The sequence below is a fragment of the Chenopodium album genome, chromosome 22, assembly GCF_948465745.1.
Source record: "Chenopodium album chromosome 22, dcCheAlbu1.1, whole genome shotgun sequence".
NCBI lineage: Eukaryota > Viridiplantae > Streptophyta > Magnoliopsida > Caryophyllales > Amaranthaceae > Chenopodium > Chenopodium album.
In genome coordinates, this window is record NC_137855.1 from 19,566,568 (window position 1) to 19,579,051 (window position 12,484).

A 12,484-nucleotide genomic window follows, 5' to 3' on the forward strand; every position below is an offset into this window, starting at 1 on the left:
CACTGGAGTACCTAACGACTGCTGCAAAATGGGAACCGGCTGAGACTCCATTATGGGCACCGTCCGCCGATCCTCATCACAAGATACCTGTAGCGAAGTAAAGGTAGAGAACATCGCTACACCATCGTTCACATCATGAGAGATCATAACCTTCTCCAGTAATGATTGTACAACCGGAGCATCTGTGGACTGTAAAATAGAAGCTGACAGGAACTCTGTAGTAGGCACCACCTGTTGCTCCAATCCACTTAAAAACTTAACTGAAGTAGAATTAGAGGTCTCTGCTTCCCTAGAAGTTACATCTTGGGGGACCTCTGTCTGGATAGAAGTTTTACTCGGACAACTCCGAATAGACATTAACGACATGGACTTAGAATGGTAGAAATGAATGGCATTGCCTTGCTTGACCTGTTGCAATTGTGAGGAAGAAAGGCGAAGGGAAGAACGAAGTCAAATCATTTCGAGAAACAAACTCATGCATACGAGGGACTTCAGTTTCCCGACGAAAAGGTGGCAAAGACTTACAACTCTTGTCATTACCAACTGAATCTGATTGAAAATCACATTCCATATCGGCACTCTCAGAAATGTTGTCATGACCAACTAAATCTGATTGGAAACCACATTCCATATCAGCACTCTTTGAAATCCTGTCATTACCAACTGAATCTGATTGGAAAACACAATCCATATCAGCATTCTCTGAAATCGGTGGTGGGAGATTATAATCCTTATCCCCACCGGACAAACTAGGCGATAATACTTGTTCCGAAACCACAGCTGAACTTAACATACTACACTGAAGCTCAGCAATTGGAGTAGCCACATCCGCTACACAACAATCCCTTTTGACTTGACAACTAGCTACACAGTCATTGGGAACTTGGAGAGCCGACTCAACTTGGGTAACATCCTGTATCATCTTACCCTTTTGTTTCTGATCGACTAAAGACACATCCTGTAGCAAACCCTCAACACAATGTAATTTTGTTAGCAACTCTGAATTTTTAGGATCACCTTTAGTAGCCTTAACCAGATCCTTTCTAGCGGAACGAAGCTTGCCCAATTCTTGATACGCAGATGCCCTCCTGTAGAGAGCCTTAATATGACAGGAATCAAACTTTAACACAAAGGAACACAACTTAACAACAGCAGAATAATCCAAAAGCTTCAAAGCACAAGCCGCAAGATTAAGATGCAAAGCAAATGCCAAAGATCGAAACGAAGAAAAGGCTTCCACCGAACATGGCATAGTAAAACATAACAATTTACTAGCCAACTCATACCTAGAAAAGGCAATTTTAAACTTGCCAGCTCTAAACAAGGAGTTCCCTTGCTCCTTAAACTCCGAGGAACGAACAACTACATCACTCGGATTATCCATAGAGGATAGAAGGTGGAAAATACTCTCATCGTTGAAATCATCAGAAAGATGAAAAGAAATAAAGGCTGGAAATAACTCCATATTGAGACCCAAACTTCCACACTAACAAAATTTACAAAGCACAGACACAACAAACATCCCAAGGAGGAAACTCCTCAAGCGCAGCTGCACAACAGCTACTACAAATCAAAAGAACACAGAACCACTAAAACTTTAAACTCGATCAACACTTGAAAACAATCCCCAACAAACAAATACCTAACACAAGAAAAAGCAGGGGATACAACCTACAAAGGAAATAGAAGAATAAAGAGAAAATTAAAGGAAAAAAACAAGAACATGCACAACCTAACCAAAGGATTATAAACCAAACTAAAGAATAATAACAAGAGCACCAAAACTACAGATTGCTAACCAAAAGACACCAAAAAACTAAGTGAAAAAGGAAATAAAAATGGCAGTAAGCATGAAAAAGAAACAAAACACCTAGAAAAGGACAACACTGGTAACCAAAATACTTAGGAAAGAGAACGAAACACCTAGCAACGGAGCTTTGCTACAGAACGAACAAGAGACTTCTCCGTTCGATCTCCCACATCAGCCATATGGTAAAAGAAACAGCAAACTAAAAGGAACAGAGTGTAAAGGCGTCGCCGGCGACGGCTAGGAGAAGAAACGCCGGTCGCCGGCGAGCAAACGGTGACGCAAGCGAAGCGGTGAAAGAGAAGCGGTGATGGTTATCCTTATCGCTTAGAGAGAAGCGGTAAATAACAATGATAAAGTTTTTTCGATCAGATTGGAAATTTGTTTATTTGATCACCTGCTGGTAGTAGTTAATTGTAGTGCTTTGTGTTGTTTGTTTGTTTTGGTCTTGGTTGTATATTATACATATTTGTTTTACATCAATATAATTTTTACCTTTTTTTCAAAAAAAATAAAAAAATAATAATAATAAAAAACTGATTTATTAGACCAACTCACAAACTAAAAAAAAACTACGCTTGAGTCACTCAAACTAGTAACATTGATTCATTCACACCAAATAACCAATTAACGCCACGTTAAGTAATGACTTTGCATAGTCTAATTACTTCATAATAGTAATCATGCACTATCACAAGTATAAAATAAGTTAAACTTTTGTATAAAAACAAAGAACCATGTGAATCGATTAAATATCAAACTTTACGATTACACTTAGTGTTTAAATGAAAAACATAAATCAGGAAATTGAAGACCAAATCACATACAATTCACCCAATAGAAGCAAACAAATCAATCACAAAGTTACAGGATTAAGAGTAAATGAAGAAGAACTTATGTATTGAGCCAAGAATCAAACAGCCGCTACTCGATTTCGCTGTCAAGTTCATCCCTTCGCCTTCCAACACTACCCAATTGATAATTCTTAGAACAATCGTACTCTACTAAATTTACTAATTCTCCGTATGGATTTGTGGCAAAACTTGTTGAATTGAAATTAATTTTACTAATTTTCTATGATAATTCTTCTTTAAATATATTAATTTTTACTGAAATAAAAGAATATTTATTGACTTGAAATTATTGTTACTCTATTTTTTTTTTTTTTAATGGTAACTGAAAGTTAATCATCTGTTTTACTTGACCATAGTTAAAAGCAATATAGTACATGATGAACTTCAAACAATCTATAAAGAACATAATATAAAGATCTAATCAACCAAGATTCTTATTTGCCTTGCTTGTTGATCATAAAAGATGACAAGCAAGACAGTACAAATAGTTTCTATAATCATCCCCAAAACAGATTATTCCTAATATTGCATCAATGCTCAAGTAATTTGCCATAAATCTCTGATTACATGATAAAACTCTACACTGTTTATGGTCGTCACTGGAGTGGATGATGTTACATGATATAAATCCTCTACTATGTCTGTGGTCATTCACCGGAGTGGATGATGATGATGGCGGCTAATGTTGGATTACACTAGATTTACATTTCTCCGGGAAGCATGGTGTCTCCTGCGGGAAGATCACAAACAGCAATGCCCTGAAAGAAAGCCATACACCAAAAAAAAATGTAAAATTAGAAACAGTATAGTAGTAACACCAAAAAATCTATCAAAATAGAGAGAATGATTTTCTGTGTTCTGTATTATGGTATATGCACAATCTATTTATACAACCTAAGAGAAGAGATTAGGCCTCATAACTTGGCTCATTAGCTAAATAACATGCTAAATACACTATTAGGGCTTAACAAAATCAATTAGTACAACCCGTCAAAATCAGCTAACACAATTTGTTTCAGATTTCAACTTTTCACCAAACTCAGCCATAGTAGTAATAAAAAGCACGCATTATGAGTTAGCAAAACGTAGTCATATCATCTCTTATATTGTCAATTTCTCACATCTAAAATGAGCTTCAATAAGCGGAGTGAATGAAATAATCATCATTATGCAGCAAGAAAATGAGAAAAGGCGATTTTGATTCAGAGAACAAATAAATGATATTTTGATACAACTCGAAAATTTGGAAATGCAGCAGACGCGGTGTATACTGCAAGTAAACTGGGAAAATAAATAAATACAATGGTTTATTGCAGAAAGAAATTATAGTTACATGAATGGACTAATGATCCTAGGGGAAAACGTGATAATTTTTCAAAAATAAAAATGAAGGCCTTGAGTCTCAACTTCCATGTTCAGAAACTTGAAACAAGACTGTCATGAGAGTTTCTGTGCTACATAGATTTGTCAAAAGAGAGTTTAAGTAGCACTATACGTACCTCTCCAGTAAGGTGTGCTGTGCACCTCTTTTCAGCCAACAATTCCTCTTCAGACTGTCAATAAGCCAAGTTAGTAACAACATGCAATATATACATTGTTAATATGTGTTTTTTTTTTGTTCTATTTCGTATGAAGTAGTGAGGTTAGTTTCAATGACATCCTTTGGATATGAGTAACATACCAATTTTATTCGCTGACGAAGATAATCATCAAATATCACATCCTTCACAAGCTCATAATCACCATCTCCCTAAAAAAGTTGAAATAAAATTTTTAGAGTAAATGACAGGCGAAAAAAATGCTAGTAATTACACTTTTATTTTAATTCATTGAGAATGCGAACAAAATTTGTTTCAATGAGAATCTGACCTTTGATCTGCAAGGCATACTGAAAACAAGACCCTCAGCTATACCATATGGATTTCCATCAGTATAAACCTGCAAAGGCCAACAGTTGTTTTTGGATATTAGCAACAACTTATAAGCTATCCCAGATTGCAACATACCGACTGACCAAGATATAGTTCGGACTAAATTCTCTAGCTAGTTATTATGTAAACTTTAGGTATGCTTTCGAAAGATTAAACTCTGAGAAACGGATATGCAAAGATAAACCAATATTATTACACAAAATGAACATAAGTAAGATTTACCATTCCACAATAATTCAGAACAAAAATAAGTGCTCATCAATACAATATTATGAATCTAGGTGAGACAGAGAGAGCATTCAAGGAAAGGAACGAACAACATACATGCATCTGATATCATGCAAATGTTTCACAACTAAAAAAAAAAAAAAACATAATTGATCTTATTAAGTTACAGGAGACATTTTCAAGAAAATGGTTTGAGCTTTGACAAGATTAAATTTGCATATAGGATTCAATAATGTCTAAAACTCCTTATTCTGTATATACATATGTATACATTGACAGCTAATACTGTGTAAACTTAGACAATTCAGTGATAGTGTGATCAACCATTAAAGCCATTTCATTAGGGGTTAAACAATGAATATCTAATGGTTCACCCATCCCACTCTTCTATCTTTCCAATTTTGTTATTTAATAACCTCATTTTCTCACGATTTCTTGAGTGAGCTTCGAGCTCAACTCTTGATATGAGCGCCTAATCCATGAAAACTAATAATTCAAGATCACAGTTAAATAAAAACTATGCCTATAATATGGGCGTATGTGTGTGTGAACAAAATGCTGCTGCTATTTTTGTGATTCATTTACTGCAACATCTTCAGATTTTTCCAGTGTTAAAAAACCTATACACTTTTCTATCCAGAGACTTAAGCCTCTTCACCAAGAATTAATAATCGAACTATTGTTCACTTCAGATGGAATGCCAATCAGCAAAAGTATCCCTCAGAAGAGGGAAAAAAAATTCTATCTTATCAACGACAATGGACAGATATGTATCTCATCCCTTTTGTTTGGAACTAGTATCGTGTAATATTGAACAAAAATTGGTCCACTTATCAGAAACTATCATATGAGATTTTGTTTTTCGCATAACATTTACAGGAATATCATGAATTATATCAGTAAACTAGTGTTGTAAATGATATGCAATTGGATACACATCATTCCTACAATTTTATCTGATACATAAAAAACGTTCACTTAAGAGCACAACAAAGCTAAATGCTTACCCCAGAAGAAAACCAGTCACCCGGTGGAGTTGGGGTTACGAGAGATTTTATGGCATCAACAATTGAAACAGCAGTTGACGCTGCAGAAGATCTACCCCATTTCTTAATTAGGACTCCACCTCTCTGAACAGTAGAAGATAACATTAATTCGCTTGAACTTTCCAATTGTAAGTTGACAGTAGCTTGAGTAATTATTAATTCAGATGTTGGATACAGTACCATAATGTCTAACTGCTCACCTTTCGAACCATATCAGTGAACTCTTCTTCTAACCACTTTTGGTCCTTTATAACCTCTTTAACTGGAACTCCATCAATTCTGGCATTTAGGAAATCTGGAACCTGAAAAAAAAAAAAAAAAAAAAGAACGGTTATTAGATACGTCTTACATTCAGAGCATTTTAGTAATTACAATAGAATGCCATCCAACACTGTAATACCTGAGTCGTCGAATGGTTTCCCCAAATAGTCATATTAGATACTTTGTCATAGAAGACACCAGCTTTCAGAGCCAGCTGCAATCAAACAATTGAAGTGAGATCTAGCTGACTAAACGATCTTATTAGGAAATGAGTTCTGAAAAGGATAATCTACTCACCTGACATTTTGCTCGGTTTTCATCTAATCTAGTCAGGGCATGAAAATTCTTTGCAGGTATATTTGGAGCATTCTTCAAACAGATCAGTGCACTACATAGTAAAGAAAAACATCAGATGCAACAAAAGAAAAAACACTTTCATGAAATAAAAGGTAACACACAAACAGATCAATCTCACTTGGTATTGCAAGGATTTCCAACCACAATAACTTTGACATTACGCGATGCTACAGCATTGAGTGCTTTTCCCTGTTATTAAGCACATCAAATTTAAGGGTATGATGAGATTCATAGCTTTCAGAACCACAAAACACTATAGGGGAAAAAAATCTGCCATACTTGCTCTGCATAAATCTTTCCATTTATGTCCAATAAGTCAGCTCGTTCCATACCAGGCCCACGAGGCTTCGCTCCAATCAGAAGAGCCCATTCAGCGTCTTGGAACACCTCATAAGGATCAATACCTATGCTAACTTCTCTCAGCAATGGGTATAATGAATCCTCAAGTTCCATAGCTACTCCTGAAGCGATTTGCAATTGAAAACAAGGATCAGAAACTAGACATGTCCAAAAAAAAAAGTTATATGTCTGTGTCCTGCTGCAGCTAGCATTATTAGTCATAGCGACCGAGCAACTTAAACAGCTAGGAAGGAGGAATTAGACCTTCTAAAGCTTCAAATGACCTTTCAGATCCAAGCAATTTCAGGGCAATTGGTTGATCTGGTCCGAAAACAACACCAGAAGCAAGCTGCCATGAAACATGACATTAAAGTTAATAAATTGTACTTTAAATTTGAATACTTACCCGTAATGGAAATGGATATCGATTTGGAAATTTGACTATCAATGACCCAGAGAATGAAAATTTATCTGAAAGATTTAGTACTGAACGGAAGGGGGTGGAGGGAATAGCTAGAACAATAAGATATATAAATCTCAATAACTCACAAAGTAATCTTTCATGGATAATTAAGATTATCTCTTGGGAATTACAATTTATAAGGCTAAATCTCCAGTCACCTCATTGAAATAAAGTTCTGAATTAATGGATCATATAATGATATACTGGATTTTTTTTTTTATAATTGTTATTTACTTCTAATCAATATAATGGATGATTGAATTACCAAATTTGCAGAACAAGCGATAAAGGGTGTAAATCAATGGCTCAACTTACTATATCCTGAACTGTTATGAACTTAAATTTGCAAATAGATTTCTAAAATCTAATGAAGTGATAACCCATGTGATTAGCTAAGATATGGTATATATCAAGCAGCACCAATAAATTATAACTAATTGATGTTCTCTTTACTCTGAAGAAATATGCAATTACTATCTTGCTGTTCTTCAAAGAGCTATGCAATCACTTTTACTGAAATTACGACAAAATATAATCCCTCCTTCATACCTCCTACTCAGGAACAAGAAAACAACAGCTTCTCATTTTAAATGATGATTATGAACTACAAATTTGTCTAACAGAAGGTATAATTTCACTATTATTGCAAATTTCAGCTTATAGCTTGCTAACATTTGTAAGTTGTAACAATTAGCTCCAGTGACCACATCAAACAAAAGTAACATGTGCAAAATAACCTTTAAGAGCGATGTACTAATTCAATTCTCATATTTTTTTATACACAAATATCATGGCATGTTCTGTACTGCTAATCAGTTAGAGATTATCATCATCTATGAAATCATTGTTGTATAAAGCACTAATTGACTAGTGTGTTCCCCCACCATGCACATATCAATGAAAGTAGAAATTGAGTGGGGCGGGTACACTAAGAGGGAGATCTTACTCACTTTGAACAACAGATGATTTGATATCGTTCCAGCTGCACCTGAAATGGCAATAGTGATCATTTTTTTCCATGACTTGGTCGTCTCCTCCTGGAAAAGCAAAGAATTTTAGTTATCAAACTTGTGCAGTTTCAAAAAAATCCAGAAACACAAGTACTAATACTAATATACATTAAGTTAAATTTCGAATAACTCTTCTGTATGAAATTAAGATAAAAATATCCTATCATTCTATAAGTTTTCATCTTTCAGTCTGTAAGTGAACAATATCAATAAGAGCAAAATAGAAAATCTGACAGAGACAAACAACACTCGCATTATCAAATTGAGTTGAAATTCTCTTTCGGCATTGATGTGGAGAATAAGATTTTTGTTATATGTTCACTTCAGAATCATTAAATCACTTTGAGAGTAACATTCAGTGGATTCGATGGACACATTAGATATATGCTACAGAAGCATGTAGTAGTGTTTGTACATAGAACCAGGCAACTAGCAATCTCTTTCTCAATCTAGTCTGACAAAATTAAAAGAAAAATCTAAACTTATTTTTTATTGTTAACAGTGCCAAATTAATGATACCATAAATGTTGTCTTGTGATCTACATCAGATACAACATATGTAGCAAAATTCCTTCTTCTAAGAATACATTTACCCCAAGAGAAGACGGTCATAACCATACTTAAGTAACTAGTACTGGTTGATTGACATCCCCATCCATGGGTCCACTTCAACAACACAATAACATCAAAGACTTAATCCCAGAATGATTTGGGGTCGATTAATATTAACTGTTATAAGGAACTTTCTGACAAAAACTGAAACAAGAAAGTTACAAGGTAAGAAAGTAAAAGGACTGACACTACTCTCTAAACACAAGGACCACCTGCAAGAAATGACAATTAGCTTTGTATATGGCTTGACATAAAATGATTAAACTGCTTCTCGATTACAACAGATCATCTTCCTAAACTCTGAACACCATCCTTATTTTACGCTCGTTAAGTTTTTTCTCATCTCACCCTACTTTCACTCTCCTATGTTTTTTCTTCTTATATTATGGAATCGTAATTGAGGGAGAATGTGTTGCAATCATTCCGATTACACAACAAAGCATGCAGTCCTTTTAATTACAAATGATGCTAAAATATCAATTTGATACTTCCAAATGTTTTATTTGAAGTGAAAAGACAGAAGATAGTGACAAATTCAAATTTTCATATAAACATGGAACACTGTAAACTTTATACACATTTTACATACATTAAGCTACACATGATCGAACAGCATCTCTTCCTACGTAAATTACACTTTATAAGTTAACAGACAACCAAGCATATAAGGCTCTAAAGTCTTTCCTATATAAAATTGCCCCTTAAGAGCTATGATTATGCTACATCAGGTTTAGTACTCTGCCAGATAATGACAATAAACTGATAAAACACTCACAAGTTTGTATGTTGTATAATTCGGAATCTCACATAGAATGTGCTCTTAACTGAGCCCTCAAATTAATAAACTAAAAAAAACAAGCAGCATTTGAAGGTGAGTTTTATTCACTTTTTTACTTATCTAGACTAGTAAGTCATTAGACCTTATAGGTACTTATTTTAGCTGTAACACTAATTTACCCTTTTCTGAATTATTTTTTTTCCTAAATTTCTTATAACTTGTAATTTTTTAAATCAATAAACTTTTATCTCCCAAATTTGTTGTACTAATGTTTTTCTAAACATTTTTAATGTGCATCATGCATTACCAATACTAACCATTAAGTGACAAAACGGGAATGTCAAAAACATACCACAACACATCTCAAATTAGTATCTAACCAGTAACCACCCTTCATTGCCACCATCCACTCACTCTTATTTGTCTTTAAATTGGTAATTATACTCTACTTATGATTCTTGTAACCAATTGAAGTAACTAAGATCAGTCAGAAAACATATAAGTTCTGCCACACTTGATCTTTTTATATGTGACTTTTTATCGTTAAATATCTTTAATTTCGCAATGAAAAAATAATGAAAATTACATACTAATAAAACACACATTATTATGAATCTAACAATGCCCCACTTGATATATTTTTATTCTTTATAGATTATCGTACTCATAAGGTTAAATATTTAATGTTTGGTCAAATCATACAATCAGACCAAATAACACTAAATGGATCAAATGAGATAAGCAAATATAAGATGAACTAACAAGCCCTGAGAAAGAAACGACTTTCTTATAAGTGAGTGCACACTCAAATTAGTATGAGGCCTTTTGTGAAGGTGCTAAAAAACAAATCCGTACGAGTTAGGCCCAAAGGAGACAATATTATACTAATACAGCGTGGAGTGTGCATGCGCACAGCGCACCCACCTTCTAGACTTTGCTGTTTTAAAAAGAAATTAGATCAATTGAGTCATTGAAATTGATCTCAATTAATCTTGTTGAAACTTATCTAAACTTATCAATCACAAAAGTGAGTGATGGAAATCGATCCCAAGATCCTTGAAATCGAGAGGGTAGCTCTAACCACATCAGCTATCTCACACTCTCAATTGATAATTTATAATGTCAAACAAAATATGGAACATGTAAAAAAAAAAGAAATAAATAAATAAAAAGAGAACATGATATTTAAACTGCAAAAGTAAGGATATACAGAAATACTTGCGTCCACAATAATATTATCTGGACCCGAGGTCTATACACACGCAACTGACATTATATTGAACATAGTGACCCTTATCTTTAACATAATAACCTTATTTTTAAGGTAATAACCTTTGTTAAAAGTTGTATAACGTTTAATACTATAGTGAACTTGAAGTACGACGTTATGACCCTAATTTTAACATAGTGACCTTTATTTTTTATATTGACCTTTATTTTTTATATTGACCTTATAAAATATTTTATTAAAAAAATTAACTTCTTATAGCCTTATTACCAAAATGACTTTTATTTTCAACATAGTGACCTTCATTTTATTATAGTGATTTTTTTTTTTTTATTTACTGATAAAACAACCATAGTTTCTCTAATGTTAGTGGTCCACCGTAAATTAGTATGAACCAGGTCCATTTAAGAATTTGTAAAGGATATAATTATAAAAACCAAAAAAAATCAGCAAACTCGCCTTTTTTAAATCATAAGTCAAGCAGAAAACTCCATAGCATTCAGGCTTATTGCTCTGCCCTTCCCTAGGAACAGCAACCGGAGCTTGAATTTCGCTTTAAATCAATAACAATAATAAATAACCAGCAAAATCATTTGTAATAATTTAAGTAATTAAAAAAAAATAAATGAAAAAGCCATGCTATTAGCATGAAAATTAAAGCTTACTTCGGAGCAACAGAGCAACAAATCCCAGCACTCCTTGATATTGTTCGAGGACGGCATTGAAGATTAAATTTACGGTAATTTGATAAGCGAGGCGACAACGACGAAAGCTGGGATGTTTTAAGAAGACGATTTTGATATGAAGGTGAAAGCTCTGCGACTGCCATGGCAGCAACAGAAGACAAGATCAGAATTTGGAAGAAAAAGCAAAACAAGGGAACTTTGTATTGTTAGAAAATCTGGTAAAGGTGGAAAGAGAGAAAGAAGATGATCGCTTAGAATTGGAAGGAGATATTATAGGAGATGAGGGAGAAGATGGAAAGTGTGAAGTTGGAATATAGTGTTCATTTTTATTCTTATGAGGCCATGCAAATGACACTTGTCATGTGTATATCTCTTTTTGATAAAAATCGATTGTCTAACGTTTTTTATTCTTCTTATCGATAGGCCAAGGCCAAGGCAAAGGCAAATTTTGTCTGAAACTATTGTAAAGATATGATCATTTGTGAAAAATTATCCGGTTTTTTTTTTTTTACTTTTATTTTATTTTATTTTTTTTATTTAAAACTATCTGCAAGTTATGAAACGTTTGGATTGCACTACCCATTAACGTTATTGGATCCCACTTTTTCACTTTTCCCTTCTAATTAGCTCCCGAATTACCTTCTCTCCTCCTCTTTCCTCCCTAATTAGTTTTCCCTACATTTTGACTTAAAAAATCCGAGATCAAGAAGACAATAAAGCAATTAAACGCAAATTATAAGTAATTCAGGTAATGTTTCACACTTTTCTTTTTAATTCATTGTTTGTTGTATTAGTTTACAAGTTTTAATTAAAAGCAATTAATATAATTAGGGTTTAAATTAGTGATTCATATTAGGGTTTATAGGTTCAAATAAATTTGGGGG

At 33.8% G+C, this 12,484-nt stretch overlaps 1 protein-coding gene across 1 annotated transcript; it reads right to left on the reverse strand.

The window, feature by feature from the left end:
- Nucleotides 1–3,044: 3,044 nt before the first annotated feature.
- Nucleotides 3,045–11,828, reverse strand: LOC145604732 (malate dehydrogenase [NADP], chloroplastic). The gene is made up of 14 exons (XM_081660659.1): nucleotides 11,580–11,828; nucleotides 11,374–11,467; nucleotides 8,237–8,323; nucleotides 7,088–7,172; nucleotides 6,764–6,945; nucleotides 6,603–6,673; nucleotides 6,425–6,515; nucleotides 6,267–6,341; nucleotides 6,067–6,168; nucleotides 5,828–5,950; nucleotides 4,531–4,599; nucleotides 4,343–4,411; nucleotides 4,161–4,214; nucleotides 3,045–3,419 (listed from the first exon to the last, which is right to left on the reverse strand). Exons 1-14 carry the CDS (start codon nucleotides 11,741–11,743, stop codon nucleotides 3,363–3,365), a joined length of 1,323 nt encoding a protein of 440 aa, XP_081516785.1. The 5' UTR covers nucleotides 11,744–11,828; the 3' UTR covers nucleotides 3,045–3,362.
- Nucleotides 11,829–12,484: the final 656 nt, after the last annotated feature.

Excerpts from the sequence above, each read along its gene's own strand:
- LOC145604732 (XM_081660659.1), bottom strand. The coding sequence starts at position 11,743 with ATGGCAGTCGCAGAGCTTTCACCTTCATATCAAAATCGTCTTCTTAAA. Across the intron at positions 8,324-11,373 it reads TGACTTATGATTTAAAAAAG|GAGGAGACGACCAAGTCATG; the intron begins GCGAGTTTGCTG and ends TTGCTTTTCCAG. Across the intron at positions 6,674-6,763 it reads GAAAGATTTATGCAGAGCAA|GGAAAAGCACTCAATGCTGT; the intron begins GTATGGCAGATT and ends GCTTAATAACAG.